This window comes from Equus przewalskii, chromosome 4, assembly GCF_037783145.1.
Source record: "Equus przewalskii isolate Varuska chromosome 4, EquPr2, whole genome shotgun sequence".
Taxonomy (NCBI): domain Eukaryota; kingdom Metazoa; phylum Chordata; class Mammalia; order Perissodactyla; family Equidae; genus Equus; species Equus przewalskii.
The window spans coordinates 34,908,693-34,924,265 of record NC_091834.1 but is presented as its reverse complement, the minus strand read 5'-3'; the positions used below and the strand labels follow the sequence as shown (position 1 = coordinate 34,924,265).

Genomic DNA, 15,573 nt, shown 5'->3' with positions numbered 1-15,573 from the left:
GCATTCATTGACCTTTATTTCCAAACTTTTCTGTCATTACAACCCATGATCAAAATATCTATTTTGCCCAAGCCCCTGCCTAGCCTTGGGGAAAAAAATCTAATTGTGTAAAACAATAGTCCAAACAAAGTCAGGAAGTGTGATGAAAAAACGGATTAGCTCAGCTCTTCAATGATAGACAGGCATCTTTATTCTCAGTGTTTTGGAACTGCATTACGATGGTATTAGATTCATTCTAAGGCATTGCAAAATTTATGACAATAGATCTTAGGCTGTTTGATGACCCAGATCCTTTCATAGCTCTATTGAAAGCTATAGATTTACACTCCATAAAAATAAATATATCCACGTGTACACAAAACGTTGCATATATTTTCAGTGGTTTCACAGATTCTGAAACCTCATTCCTGGGGCTGCTGTTGGAACCTAAATTAAGAAAATCTACACTGTGCTCTACATCACAAGGAACTTGTTTTCTCACCGTAGGACGCTTGGACTAAAAACATCAGGGAAGAAGCCAGGCCTCACTGCAGCCTAATTTACTAAAAGCCAAGATTACCGAGGGTAGCGCAGTGAAGTACGTACCCAGCAGTAAGATAAACAACAAACTCTGAAGCTTTATTAAGGTCACAAACATTATCATATTATGAACATGTAGCTGAATTCTGTATAATCATTCATAGGAGACAATTCCTGCATAAAATGGCCATGTGCTGCAGGAATTGTTTCACTTTGACCACAATTGTGAGTCTAGAAAAGGGTTTTTCTATTAATAAAGGACACTTGCAACAGTCGCTAGTAAGCCTTTCCTGAGTGCTAAAAATAAGATTATTCCCTTATTTGATTATTTGATTTAGATCACCCTGGAATGGGAACTAATTGTAGTTTATCATTAATAATAATTACGCATTAAACCTCACAAGTTATTCGCCCTCCAACACAGATTTTTAAGTTTTGCTAAATCATTGTGTGAAACTAAGACTCTATTGAAATTAAACTTATAGTGAAGTTTTTTTAAGTAACTGATTTACTTCATTTTAAATAACTGGTACCAACAGTTTTCAGGAGTATACTGCACCAAATTTACTGCCTAACAGTTGCACCAAAATTTTCCAGAGCACTTATCCTTGCTTTGTTGTAAATTTAAACATGCTCCTATTACTTCCAACCCATACTGCTGTTTGGAGATAGATACTTTGTTATAAAACAAAGCCACAAATTAAGATCCTTAGGGACAAAAATCACTGTACCGACAGTTTGAAAAATGTCTCTGCCCTTGTCCATCAAGAACCATTACCAGACACCATCTGCAAGGGAGTCTCTGATTAGGGAACATTCCCAATCAAGTTTTAAAAGATCCAGCCGTATTGCCACACACAGGCAAACACTCTGGCATCATTAATCTTCATTCCAACTGTTAGGATGTTTGTCTAGGCTTGACCTAGACCAAGCACTACAGATAGATTAGCTAGAATAAAGCTTCCATTGCTCACCACATGTCAAGGCAGGTGGAATATTCTGTCGAGCCCAGGAGGACATCTGGAGGTCTATACCACAAGGTAACCACTTCATTGGAGTACGTGTGGCTAGGGACGGATTTTGCTCTTGCAAGACCTGTGGATTACATGAAACATAAAGAAGTTTAATGGGCATTAAAAGAACAAGGGAATTTAAATTTGAATGTTCCCAGTTTTAAAAGGTCAAACGTGATATTGTAATACAGAATCACAAATGCTATGTCAAGGATACTAGAAAGGCTAGGGAAAGCATGTTAAGGTCTACATGTTTCAAATACATGCTAATAACCAACAAATCATTTTTATTTCCTCATAAAGCACCATGAATCTAATAAAATCCCAGGAGAGTAAACAAATGATTCATAAACTATTAGATATTGCACAGAAGCTTAGAAATCTCCTAGACTTTACAAAGAATGTTTCACAGAACTCTAGTACTGAAAGTTATGTAAGTTATTTAACATGTTATGAGCAAGGGTTCCAAGGTCAAATAACTTTGAGAAAAGATCACTTAAGAGTTAAACAATTTTCCATACTATGAGACTTCTCAGTGCCCTTAATTTTTCTAATGTATATTGTGAATCTGAAAGGAGAGTATGACACTTTTCTCAAAGAGTTGTTCCAAAATTTCTTTTGGTTTCAGTGTTCTATCAAACACTCACTAGGAAATCTTTATTCACGAAGCTCATTTAAAAATCACCTAAATAAATAATTATGAAGGAATTGTTAAATATATCTGGTACATAGAGATGATGAGATTGTATATAATAAAATGTTTTCTAAGAATTTTTAAAAACTGGGAAGATGGTCAAAATAATATGTTAAGTGATAAATCATGTGCAGCTGGACTTCACAACCAGAAATACTTATGCAGAGAAAAAAGAAGGGCAGAAAATATATTTGTATGTCTATAGTGGTTAGCTCTGGAATATGGGATTATCATGTTTTTTTACTTATTAAATTTTTCTGAGTTTTTTCCAAGTTTTCTACAATGAATAAATAATTCTTTGAAAAATCACAAAATCTATAGATTTTATTTGTTTTTTTAAAGATTGGCACCTGAGCTAACAACGGTTGCCAATCTTTTTTTTTTCTGCTTTTTCTCCCCAAATCCCCCCAGTACATAGTTGTATATTCTTAGTTATGGGTCCTTCTAGTTGTGGCATGTGGGACGCCGCCTCAATGTGGCCTGATGAGCAATGCCACGTCCGCGCCCAGGATCCAAATCAGCGAAACCCTGGGCCGCCCAAGCAGAGTGTACGAACTTAACCACTCGGCCACTGGGCCAGCCCCTAGATGATACTTTTTTTAAAAGAAAAAAAACCCTGTGTGATAGCTTTCCATCTGGGTATGTTCATTAATGGCAAGTGTAAAGTATTATTTATCACTGTGAAGCTCAAAGCACATAGAACATTTTTACAGTGAACCTACCATAACATATTCATTTTAATGTTCCGATTATTTAGATTTTTATGTAGTCCTTATGAACATGACTTTTTCTCTGTTTATTAAATACTTGGCATTCCCTTTATTGTATTATATGTAAATGTTAAAATCAGTAGGACAGCTGATGAGACAAAGAATTTTTAATTAATTCAACTATGGTTACAGTAACAATTTTTTTCTACAAAGCAGTTTTTATAATAATACAATGGCATATCATAAACTGGTTAATAAGTATTCTATATTAAAATGTATAGTTTATACAACTATAACATACATAAAAATGGTTCCCAACTTTTCTGCACATGAATAGAATATTTTTGATAATGGATCTCCATAATAACCTCTACTTCTTTTCTCTCTAAGGTTTTATCCTACCTCAATTCAGGCAAAATTGAACAGACAGGAGAGTCAGGATGGTAATATGTTTCCAGAATTAAGTAATCCCATCAAAAGGTTTAGTTCTTCAAATGGCTATGCTTCTACACAGAGACCAAAGAGCTAAGCACAAGTCCTGAAATAGGTTCTGACTCGTTCCATATGGTGTTGTCAAGTCAAATAGGATGCCAAAAACACTCAGGCTGGATTCTCTTGGTTTTTCCGAGGCCCTGTTGACAGAAAGCTAGGCCAGAGGGATAAGACAATGAAAACTCTGAGATTTTCTTTGACAGCTCAGACGACCAGACTGGTTATAAAATATTGTGATATTTTCAGTTTAAAGGGAGAACAAGACCTCAAAATAACCCAGAAAGAATACAAATTTAAATAATTATATGTGATTTCAAGTCAATTATGTTCACTCTGAATATAAGTTTGTAAAACTGGTTAAATATTTCTGGAAAATATAAATAAAGAAAAGCTCTTTGTCTACATTATTTTCCCTCCTTCCCACATGTTTAAAGGACTGCTCAAACTCTGTTCACGTGGGCCGCATATCTTTCCAAATCAACAGTGAAAATGAGTTTTCAATGTGTTAAGACAGTTTCTTAAAATGGTTTGCATGTAAATGTGTCATATTGAAGAATGTTATATTTTTAAGATACATTCTTCTGTGTCACTTGAGAAAAATTCTTTCATCATTTCACTTTAACATAGTCAATTAAAAGAGTTTCTTGTGGAAAATGTCCTGTATATGGATAAACAAAAGGTTTTCACCCTAAAAATATTTCTGTTCAGTTAAAAAGATAAATAAATCTCAAAACTTTTCAGAGAGGGAGCAAATTATGAAAACAATGAATTGGAAAAAAAAGTACACCTTGAAGTAGGAATATATAACTACAATTTTAATAAATATCTTTGGTAAAGATATTGCTGTGCATTTATATAGTTATGCATCAAAACACGCTTACTCATGCAAAATTTATTAAACTGCATCCTCCAGCTGAAAGAAAACTGTAGGACAGGATTAATTAGCACAGCATGTGTGAAAGCGTTCTTTCTCTGTTCCCTGTCAGTTGCTATGGTTACACTACAGGAAGAGGGCTATGCTACCTTTTAAAAAAGGATGAAGTTCATAGGTTATTATCAAAACTTCTTATATTAATGTTTAGTTTCGATTAAAAGTCAAAAGCAAAGTGAAACGCTAACCAGATGAGTACAGGTTATCTGCACGATGCCGCTTTGGCTGAGGGTGTGCATATGAAAGGCTGCATGTTCCTATGGGCACCTAAAGTGGTTTGCATGACAATCCAGAATATCCAACTTTCAGATGTTACTATTTCTAACTAATGAAAGACCTTAGAGTAGAGTAAAAAAAATCCTGCTATTCAAGCCCTGTTGCTAATTATTCAAAGTTGGGCAACCTGAATGCTAGCTAGCATAGCAAAATCTTAGATTTCCAGAAGAGTTAAGAAGCTGTATAGTTAACCTGTTACCCAATGAAAGAATTCCTTTTCATAACTGCAAGATGGTTACCCAACACCTGCTGCTATTCTGAGCCTGGCTTTTCCCCTCTGGCAGGAACACAGAATAAATCATGTGACAGTGCTTCCAACATTTGCCCTAAGCAGGCCAGTCGGTCAGCATCAACTAATGGAGTCTCTTCAGGCCTTGTCTTAATAGCTCTCTCAGCTGCAGTGGACACTGTTGACAATTCCTCTTCTTTTAAATTTACTCCCTTGACTTTTCTGATGTAAAAGAATTAACAGGAATGACTTGGTCTCCTTCTGGGATCTTCCCCTATCTGTCCTTTAACCGCTGGTGTTTTCTAGGGTCATATATTCAAACCAGTGCTGTCTCAAATGTATACACTCTGTAGGTGACTGTGGCTAATGCCATGTTTTAACTGTCATCCATAGGTGATTTCTCACAAGATTTTCTGTCCAGCTCATACTTGTCTGTGGGCTTCAGATCTGGGTCCAACCAATTCCTCACTAGACATCAGTATGAGGATGTGCTATAAGCACTCAACACAACCCCAGCCACAAGTCTCTCTAGCCACCTGTACCTTAATACAGGGCATATGCCATGAGTCCAGGAGCAAATGCATTTTACTAGTAAACTGTTTCAGGTTCCAAAAACAGTAAAAGTTCTTTGAGCTGTAGAGATATACAGTAGATTTTATATTCCACGCACATCTAATTATTCCTTCAAATTCCAATGCATCCTTTTTGCAAATGGTAAAATTGGTTGGGGACTTGAGTAATCTCTCTAAGTCTATGGAGAAAATTGCTGAAGCTTGGATAGAGGTTCAGGAATGATAATTCCCACGTCTCTGTCTTCACTAAGGAATTGAGAAAGATCTGGCCACATTGACTTGTTTCTTTCTAATTAAGTGGAATAATGGCGAGAGCTAGATGAACTTGTAAAAGTCAGCTAAAACACAATATAAAGGAGTATCTTTCACTGCTTGTATTTCCAGAGGATGTGTCACTGTTTTGTGCTTGTCACTGGTTTCGATTTTACATTAGAACAACTCCCACACCTTTCTCTCAACATACCTGTTGAGAGAAGTTTGGCCCCCAAACTAAACAATCAGAAAAAGAACGTCTCCACTTAATCACAAAATCAATATTTTTAGGAGAGGCACTCCTTTCTTCACAACTTTATTCCAAACAGACATGAAACACTTGGGTAATATTTTACCATCTGGCAGTTAGGCTGGAAAAGGAAATATTTCTCTATTCCATGAGCCAATCCATGGAGTAAGGGCAGAGGAAGGCTTTTATATTTCTTTCCTATTCCACAGTCCTGGGAACTGACTATGAATGTCTTTTTTCACATAAATTTTTAATGGAGTCCTCTCACTCCTAGAGGATTTATATTAAGTATCCTATGATATGCTAAAGCTGTTTGAAATTCTTTATTGCTGGTTTTAAAGTGTATCAATAAACAACTATCAAACAAAACAAAACAAAAAGTATTTTCTTCTGGTGTTCTCCAGAGTTCTGGCCTTTAACCTCTTCCCTCTGCACTTGACAAGTTTAGTTTTCCCTGGATGATCTCATTTACTTGTATGGCTCCATTTACTATATATGTTGTTGATTCCAAATACAAATTTCTAGTATCAATCTTCCCCTAAAACTTTAGATTTCTATATAAAAAATATCCACTTAGATCTTCTACAGGTATCTCAATCTTAAACATTCCTCCTTTCCCCAATTTTCCAATCAGTACTAGCTCCTCCAGAATTCTATAACACACTACCAGACATCACCCTCCACCCATTCACCAAAGCTGGAAGTCTTGTTTCATTCTAGGCTCCTTTCACTTACAAAACTATAAAATTTAATTTCTCTCTTTTCTCCCTCCTCCTTAGATCCTCTTCCTCATCTCTTGCTGGATCGTTACACTAGCCTCAAGCCTGCCCATGGCAAAGAGTTATCAATTTCAAAACACATTCTAGGCAATAAGTGATCTACATTTATAGAAGTTAAGTTAATTGAAAATTAAAGTTTAATTGGAATACTCTTCAATGTGAATAATTATAAAAGACTTAAAGACCCAATCTTCCCCTAGAAATTGAACATCTTCCAATTCCCTTGTTCTATATTTGCCTTGGTAGGAAGGGGGAAATGAGGGCATTTGGGAGACAAGTCTATGCTTTTTTATACATTTAATATCACATAGTGTCGTTTAAAGTAGAAAATAAGTTTTGAGATTATAATTATAATATTCTTTTCTTTCCCTTGAATGAAACATCTTTGTTTTTGTTTCTGTCCAGATTTCTACTTTAATAGAAGCTACTCTTCACAGGATACCAAAATTCTTTAAAAATGTTTTGATTGGCATTTGTCAGAGTCTTTCAACTGAATAAGATTAATCTTTGAAAATAAATTCTAATAAAATGAAATTAAATCCAGAAGACATTTAAACATCTTAAGACAATATTTTATTTTGCTCTGATTTTATTTATCTTTGAATCTTTAAAGTTAATAAATCATGCCTAACTTCTGTCTCTCCTAAAGGGCACAGATTTTATATATCTTTCATTTTAAATAACACAAATGATCAAAACATTTTAATATAGACACTGGAAACAAGAAAGGAAATATTCAAATAATTAAATTTCATATATAGGAAGATTTTTCTCTTTTGTATAGAAGATAAAGACAATATACTTCTCTGGGAAATACAGCCTAAATAAACTTAATACACACAGTGGTAAAACCAATTAGTCAGAATTCTTTGGCTGACTACCATATAAGAAACATGCTTTGGTTGTCAGAGCGTTAGGCTGCATATTGGAATACTTGTGATATGAAAAAATAAATGCCTGATAGTGGTTCTCACACTAACTAGTTAGTTGTGTCTCTGATTAAGTCACTTAAACCCTCTTGCTTTGATTCTGCTATGTGTAAACAAGGGTGCTGAGATCAGAGTCAGCAAACTATGGCCATACCACGAGCTGGCTACCTCTCTTTGTAAATACATTTTGCTGGAGCACAGCTACATGTATTGTCTATAACTGCTTTTGTGCTAAACAGCAGAGTAGTTGACAGAGAGAGGATGGCCCCTAATGATGACCCATACAATATTCAGTATCTGGCCATTCAAGAAAAAGTTTACTGCCTCCTAAGCCAGACTGAGGAAACTTTAAGGTCCATCGAAGGACTAAAATTCAATGAGCCCAAGAAAATATTACTAAAATCCTTGCTCATTAAATGTATGAAGATCATATTTGCTCAAGTTCTTAAAAAGCCCTTTAAGTAAGTAATTCCACCTCAGTGATCCCATCGTATCACATATGCATTAGCAGAGAATGCAAAATCATTTTCAATAAAAGTAGACGTGAATATATCATCATTTTCATAGTTCACTGGCTTACATTTCGTTTTCTAGTTTCTGCTTCTCAGTTAATGAAACTCATAGTTATTATTCCAATGCTAGATGACAACATAATATAGAAAATGAATTCCATAACTTGACTAAATTGGAAATTTTGATGAATTTTCATACCATTCTGACTTGTTTCCAATTTTTACAAATTAAAGGTAAAAATACTAAATTCATCATAAGAATCTAAGTTTTAAATCAAGATATAATACTCAAAACTTTTAGGTCATTTGTTTATAACTATGTACTAATATATACCCAAAACATTATATGAGTATGCACTTGTATGTGTGAAACAGAGATTATTTATTGAACAATCACAGCCATAATTAGGTCAAATAAGGTAAGAATAATTATGATACTAAGCCACAGGTATGCTTTGAACTTGACTGAAAAAAGCCAATCTATAAAGATGAAATTATCATACATACACAATATTCGAAATGACAACATATGGTCTCTTTATTAATCTTTTAGTTTTCAAGAGAAATAAGAAATTAGAGTGAGTGTTCCTCTGGGAGGTTTACGAGAATTTCCAGTTCCTTCCTCAACCACCTAAACTTTTTTTAAAAGGAGGAGACAATATCCCTACCAAGTTTTAATCATAGATAATAGTAAAACATGAAAATTGGCGGATATACTAGTGCTTATAATACAGAGGCAAAACTGATGAGAATTTACTGAACAGTTACAATCTCTTAGGTACTCTAAGGGCTTAAATGTATCACAGCATTTAATCATTACAACAACCTAGAATATAGTATGATTACTAGTATCCCAATTTAACAGCAAAGAAACTAATTTACCCCATGTTACACAGTAATAAGTGGCTGTGCTGGATTTGAATGCAGGCAGTGGCATCGCCTCCCTAGGAAGATTGGGACCCTGAGAACAAACGTGGAATAGACTGAGTGGGTCCAAAGTCCAGAATGGTGACAGGTGAGTCTGTTGAGTGAGAGAGTGGGACTGGGTGAGGACAGAAAGGCAGGAGAGACAGGAAAGAGAAGTGATGAGCAAACTGAAGCCAATTTTACTGGTCAGCGGTTCCAAAAATATGAGCAAACTTGAGAGAATGACTGATGTTGTCTAGAGCGCCCTTGTAGAACAATCAGGCAAAAAGCCCTCAAAGAAAAGAGAAATTTGATAAAGAAGCACCTCAGGAACCATCAAGCCAGCGTCTGGCTGCTGAAATGAGAACCATTCTTATCTGCTGCTTTGTTTGTTTGTTTTAAAGTGGAAATTGGCAGAAGGCAGCAGCCCCAGAAATGGAGCAGTCAGCTAGAAGGCTGTGACAACTTGGAGAGTAACAGCTAGAATTCGAACTAGGGGTTTGGGAGGGAGGTCTATTTATCTTACAGGACCCTAGGCGTTTTTTTTCCAGAAACCCCAAACCTGGGTGCAGTTAAAGCTGATCTCAAGGATATGTAATAACACCTAAAGAAAAAGCTCTCTGAGATGCCCTTAGTGAAGGGAATTTTCAAATGTTCCATGAGATGAAAATAGGCACTTTCAAACTTAAACTAAAAGGTTTTTATGTTTTTATAACAGTAAATGCTCAACTGAATCAGTTCAAATTAATGAGGCAATTATTGAGCCAATTCAAGGAAAAAAGCTTTCAGTCATATTGAATTATTATAATATTTTCTTATTTTATGGTTGCTGTCCAACTTTTCTGAATTATTTTTGCCTATGCTTTTACAGTGTTTCTTTTCTCTTATTATACTATTTGAGCATAGGCCAAGTTATATTTTGGGGTCTTAACACTGTACTCAGTATAGGATTCCAGATATTATAACTGGAACAAAATGTCACTAAAAGACATGCATATATTTATTTTGATGATTATAAAACATGTTTTGTGATACCTGGTGACAATCTTGGTTGTCCTGAAATTGGAGTCGAGTATCACTGATGTAGTAAATAAATAAAATATATCAACTTCAAATCTTCGAAAAGAGCTATATTGTGCATCTGGACAGTATTTTCAAAGATACGTGAATTCCATGAAATAAATACATATCACAATCACTGCAGAGATGAGTCACAAAGCTTTCATGCTGGCAAGGATCTAGGACAATCTGTATTTTCTATAATATTATCATTTCTTTTTAAATAAGAAAGAAATCAAGTCCATAGTTTTGTCCATTCTGCCTCAAATTCATTCCCTTCTTTCTGTCCTCACTGCCACTGTCACTTTAGGCCCTCAAACTTATTCTTCTGGGTCTTGCACCTTAGTAAGATCTCCTAACTGGTCTTTCAGCTGCCATGTTTGCCCCTCTTATTTCTCTTCCACAGTCTGAGGAAGACAGAGGTCTGCGTAGTGTGCAAGAGCGTCCTCTGCGGGGTCAGGTGGGACCACCATTTACAAGCTGTGTGATTTGAGGCAAGTGATTTTGCCCAGCTGAGTTTCAGTGGCTTCATCTGTGAAATGCACGTAGTAACTCTGCTGGATATTCTCTCTTTACCCCTCCTGATGCTTTCTTGACTCTTCCTCCTCTCATTCTACGCTCCCCAGAGGCTGACCTTAATTGACCTGTAATTACAGGATCCTTGGCCCCCTGGCTTCCAGTTGGATTTGTCTAATGGGAGGCACACTATCAAAGATCAGTGGGAAAGAGAAAAGTGAGGTCAGTGTATTTGTTCCCCTGGTTCCTTCTCAGTTGGACAGGGTAATGGCAGTGGCTAAGTCCTCTCTGGGAAGGCTACAGCTCTTGCTCTGTGGGTTCCAGAATCAATTTCTCTCTTAATCCTGCAGTTGGGGAGTGGTAAAAGCTCCCCACTATTGAAGTTTCACATCTATAGCCCTGCCCACAGTTTCATAAATAGTCCCTTCACCAAACTCTCCTCAATCACCCCATTTGAGCTGCCCTTTGTTTCCTTCTAGGATCCCTGATATAATAACCACACATGCCTCATAGGATATCTGTGCGAATTAAATGAGAAATGAACGGAAATTGAGTAACAGTGCACTTGACCTACAGTATCACTCACTATATATTGGCTATTATCATTAACTAAAACAATATCTGATCAGGTCACTCCTCTGCTAAAGAGGTTAACGGATCCTCCAGGCTTTATGCTGCAAGTCCAAACCCCAAGGAATTAAAGCTTCTGCTATTGTTTCAACCCTGTTTTTTCCAACTTGTTTTCAGCCAACTGTTAGCAGTCTATCAAATTACCTGTAATTATCTACTCTCACGTCAGTTTCTTGGCACATGGTCTCATATCCTGGAATGCCTCATCCAGCTGATGAACTCTTACATGTCAGTCAAAACTATACTCAGGCCAAGTCCTCCAGAAGCTTCCCTGACTTGTCCTCTCCTCCCTGGTCCAGGTAATGAGCCTTCCTCTGTTCTCCAATTCACTGCAGCCTCAAGCTTGCATGGACATCCCAAGTCATTCATTTAAATGTCAGCCCCTAACTGCCCCTCCACAAGACTACAGATTCTCTGAAAGTAGTGTCACCAGCTAATTTCCCCAAAGAACTCAAGGAAGGTTTCAGAAGCATTGAACAGTTTCTCCAAATTTTTTTTTTGTTGTTTATATGACGTACATCACGTGTCAGCCATGCTTTGGTGGCAACCCACATATAAAGTGGGGGAAGACCGGCAACAGATGTTGGCTCAGGGCTAATCTTCCTCAGCAAAAAAAAAAGAGAGAGAGAGATGCAATCACCAACCACCCTGAACCAGACCAAGCCCCACTGCAGGAGCAGCGCTTACACAGATGAGTGAACTGAGCCTGTGCAAGCAAATACCCACCTCTTCCTTTGGAATATTCATTTCCCATCCTAAATAAAAGGCTCTTGATGTCCCTGCTCATGGACAGCCATGACTTTGGAAATGCTTCCATGTGGTCTCCTATTTGCTGTAAATAAGCTCTACTTTGTGGGACAACTACTCCTGGTGGAGAGTCTGATTTTTAACTCATAAAGGCTCATGACCCCCTTCCCTCCTTTTTTTTGACAAGAAGTAAACCCAAATCATACATAAAATATTGTAATCCCTTTATGATGCTCACATATATGCTAAATAAAAATACAAAAATATATCATAACATAAGGCTATTAATATATGAGCTACTGGTTCGTAATAATATAAGTGACGGACCTATTTACCTAAAAAATTCCATGATTTCTCAAACTTTATCTAATATGGCATTTAAAATTTAGATATATAAAACCTCAAGAATTAATTAATCTCTCCTGCAAATATTTATTTACATCTTGTTCTACATTCAGCTCACGTGGCAGTAGGCATAAAAAACGGTTTTATTCATCTTTTTACCTCTACATTTATCTATGCAGCTATATTACAAGCTCCCTATGAGCAACGATCATTTCTTATGATTGTCCCATTTCTTACCACTGCTCTCCTGCATCCCTCTTAGCACCCCTTCTGCATCCCAACATAACCCCGACTCTTCTGTAAAATGGAGCGCTTAGACAAGACTAAGTCTGTGTAAAGCACATTCAGATAGGCGATCAACCTGCCTCTGCTTCCTAGGATCCCAGCCTATGAACCACAGTCCCCAAATATGTTAAATGAGCTTAGACCTCAATTATAACAGTATTGGGCATCTGATTCTGCATGGCACCTTAGCTGCCTCTCAAAGAGTTAACTTAAGCACAGAAAGAGGTGTGCCCACACTTGTGAGTTTAAAAAAAAAAAAAAAAAACCTTAATGAGCAGAAGTACAAAAACATTCATTTCAAAGCTTCCAGCTGTTCAGTTTTACTGAAGGAAGAAACCTGAATTTACCTTTGAGGCTGACTGTTCCTTTGTTCTAGGAAAACTAACATGATGGCAATTTCTGTTACATAAATGTAAAGCAAGTCCCTACCCACTGTTCTGGGGCAAGCTGTAAAATTAACCTGCATCTTGATGTTTCAAACAGAGCAAAATGCTTAATGTAAACTGGGTGCATGTTTTGGCAGAGATAACAGGTTTCTGAGGCTCTGTGGCTTCTTGGAGGGAAGATGTTTGCTGCCTCGAGGAACACAAAGACAACACACCAATGCTTCTCCCAGCTCTTGATCAGAGGTTTTCAGTAACCCAGAGGACTGAGTAAAGAGTATATCGCAAGGGTTATTGTTCACCTTACAGAGGACAGGACCAACAAAGCCCAACCTGTGGTAACAGTTAAGTCTAAATCCCACCAGGAGTAGCGATAATGGACTGCTGGCTGTTTTGGTATAAACATTGAGTGGTGTGACTGTTTACTGGGGCTGCAGTCTTGAGATTAGGGGATGGAAGGGGGACCCCAAGCTCTGAAATTAGACTTCCCAGGGGCCCTAGAGGCTCGCAAGGAGGAAACTTCCTCTTTCTGGAGCCTTGGGTCTGAATTCCAGGTAGCATCATTAGGGTACACTCTGGGGAGAGAGAAGCCAGTCAGACAGAGATGTGCAGGAGATAAACAGAGAAGACCTCTCTCCCCCTCACTGCGGAGGGGCCTCTATGTTCCGAGCGGAGCATTTTGAACAGAAGTCAGAGGCACCGCTGAGTTGCCCTGCCCTGCCCTTCTCCAAATACTCAACCTTCATAAAATCTTGTTGGAAATGACAGCTTGATGCAGTCTAAGGAAAGGGCCTGTCTCGCCCTTGAGCAGATAGCACAAAAGGCCCGCATAGCTGCAGCAGTGCACGACACAAAGGAGGAGCCAGCTGTGCCATAAGGCCATCATTAGTGGCACTTTTATGGCGGCATCAAGAGGAAAAGGTGAGCACAGGAGTATGAGGCACCTATTTCTCACACAACAGAACAATACCTAGAACACTCGGGCAAATAACTAGGGCCCATGCTGAGGAGCTCCGATGGCCTGTAGGCATCACTGTAAAGGGAGCAAGTCATAAAGAAATCTCGGGGAAGCATTCCAGGCAGAGGGAACAGCAAGTGCCAATATTCTGAGGCAGGAGCCAACCCGACACGTCACAGGTATGGTGAGGAGGCCCATGTGGTGGAGGGGAGTGCACTCAACATGCGCTTTGGTGGACCCATGCTTCCCGTAGTCTCCCCACATCTAATTCTAATTCCAGCCCATCCTCAAATTCTTCCCTGATCCCTAAGATCAGAAGTCGTTCCTCCCTGTCGTAGACTTCCACAAGATTCAGCTGTGCCTCTGATTTGTCACTCAGCACTTTACCCTGAAGCATCACAGTCACCAGAGAGTGACTGTGACCTATTTAACACAGAGACTATGTCCGATTCTTGAAAGTCCCCCAAACCGGCACAGGGCCTGGAATGAGTAATGTGTTCACCGAGGTGACTGGTTGAACAGAACTTGGAAGTCACTGAGTGTGTTTCAGAAGTTTCAGAGAGTGATCACTGGCACATTTATTCTAGGTGTTATCTTGTATTTACACACACAAAGACTTATGTGCATGGATAGTCATTGTGACTGTTTATAGCAAAAGACTAAAAATAACCCCAAATTCCAGGAGGAAACTAAAGAAATAAATTTGGTACAGCTACAAAATACAGTCAATGAGGCCAATAAATCTATACGTACTAATATGGAACCAACTATAATATATTGTTAAGGGAAAAGGCAAAATAAAGAACACTGGGCATGTTATGTACTATTTGCATAAAAATATATATGCTTATACATGCATATTATATCTCTGGAAACAGACAGTAAAGGCCTGTGGAGAAAGGAATAAGGACACTGGAGAAAGAAGGAAACCATTTTCACTGCACTCCCATTTTACTCTTTGAAATGTTTACTGTGTGTGTATGTTACCTACTGAAAAAAAAACCCTTATGTTTAAAAGAGAGAAAGAAAAAGGGTCAAATGAGTCCTCACCCAGCTCTGTGCAGTCTTAGCACCCCTCTTCCTTGCTTCCACCCTAAGATTCCAGCCTATTTCTTTATACTTTATAGTGTGGGTCCTAAAATAGTCACTGGTTGTAAATGACAGGCTTAGGCTTTCCTAGTGGGACAGGGAAACTGACGGCTGGCAGTGGTTAGTTAATGACTGGGTGGAACAAGCTGAAATAAACTATTATTTAAATATTCTCACCACTACAACCAAATTGCCTTCTAAAGCTCAGGCTTGTCTGTGTAATAGCAAGTTTAGCTACTAAGACCTAGGATAAGTTTGCATGAGCAATTTGAATCATCAGGCAATTTTGAAGTTAAAAACAAAAAATCTTCCTTGAAGGGAAATTTGCCTGTAAGTATAATACTTATAATAGATTTTCCTAAGATAAAAGTGTCAAAACTGCTCAAGCAGCTAAGATTTTTCTTAAAAATTTTACTATTCATACAATGAAAATTTCATTTCTACATCCCATTTAACCACATGAAGGCATGCTGCTCTAAATAACTAAGAACTAATGG

General features: G+C 37.6%; 1 protein-coding gene across 6 annotated transcripts in view; it reads right to left on the bottom strand.

The window, feature by feature from the left end:
• The window catches only part of CDK14 (cyclin dependent kinase 14), a 549,155-nt gene that overhangs the window by 225,532 nt on the left and 308,050 nt on the right, over nt 1–15,573 (bottom strand). For all 6 annotated transcript variants that reach the window (XM_070617449.1, XM_070617451.1, XM_070617450.1 and 3 more), the window contains one exon: nt 1,494–1,614. In XM_070617449.1, coding sequence (XP_070473550.1) covers nt 1,494–1,614 — 121 coding nt within the window. The remainder of the gene's footprint in view (nt 1–1,493; nt 1,615–15,573) is intronic.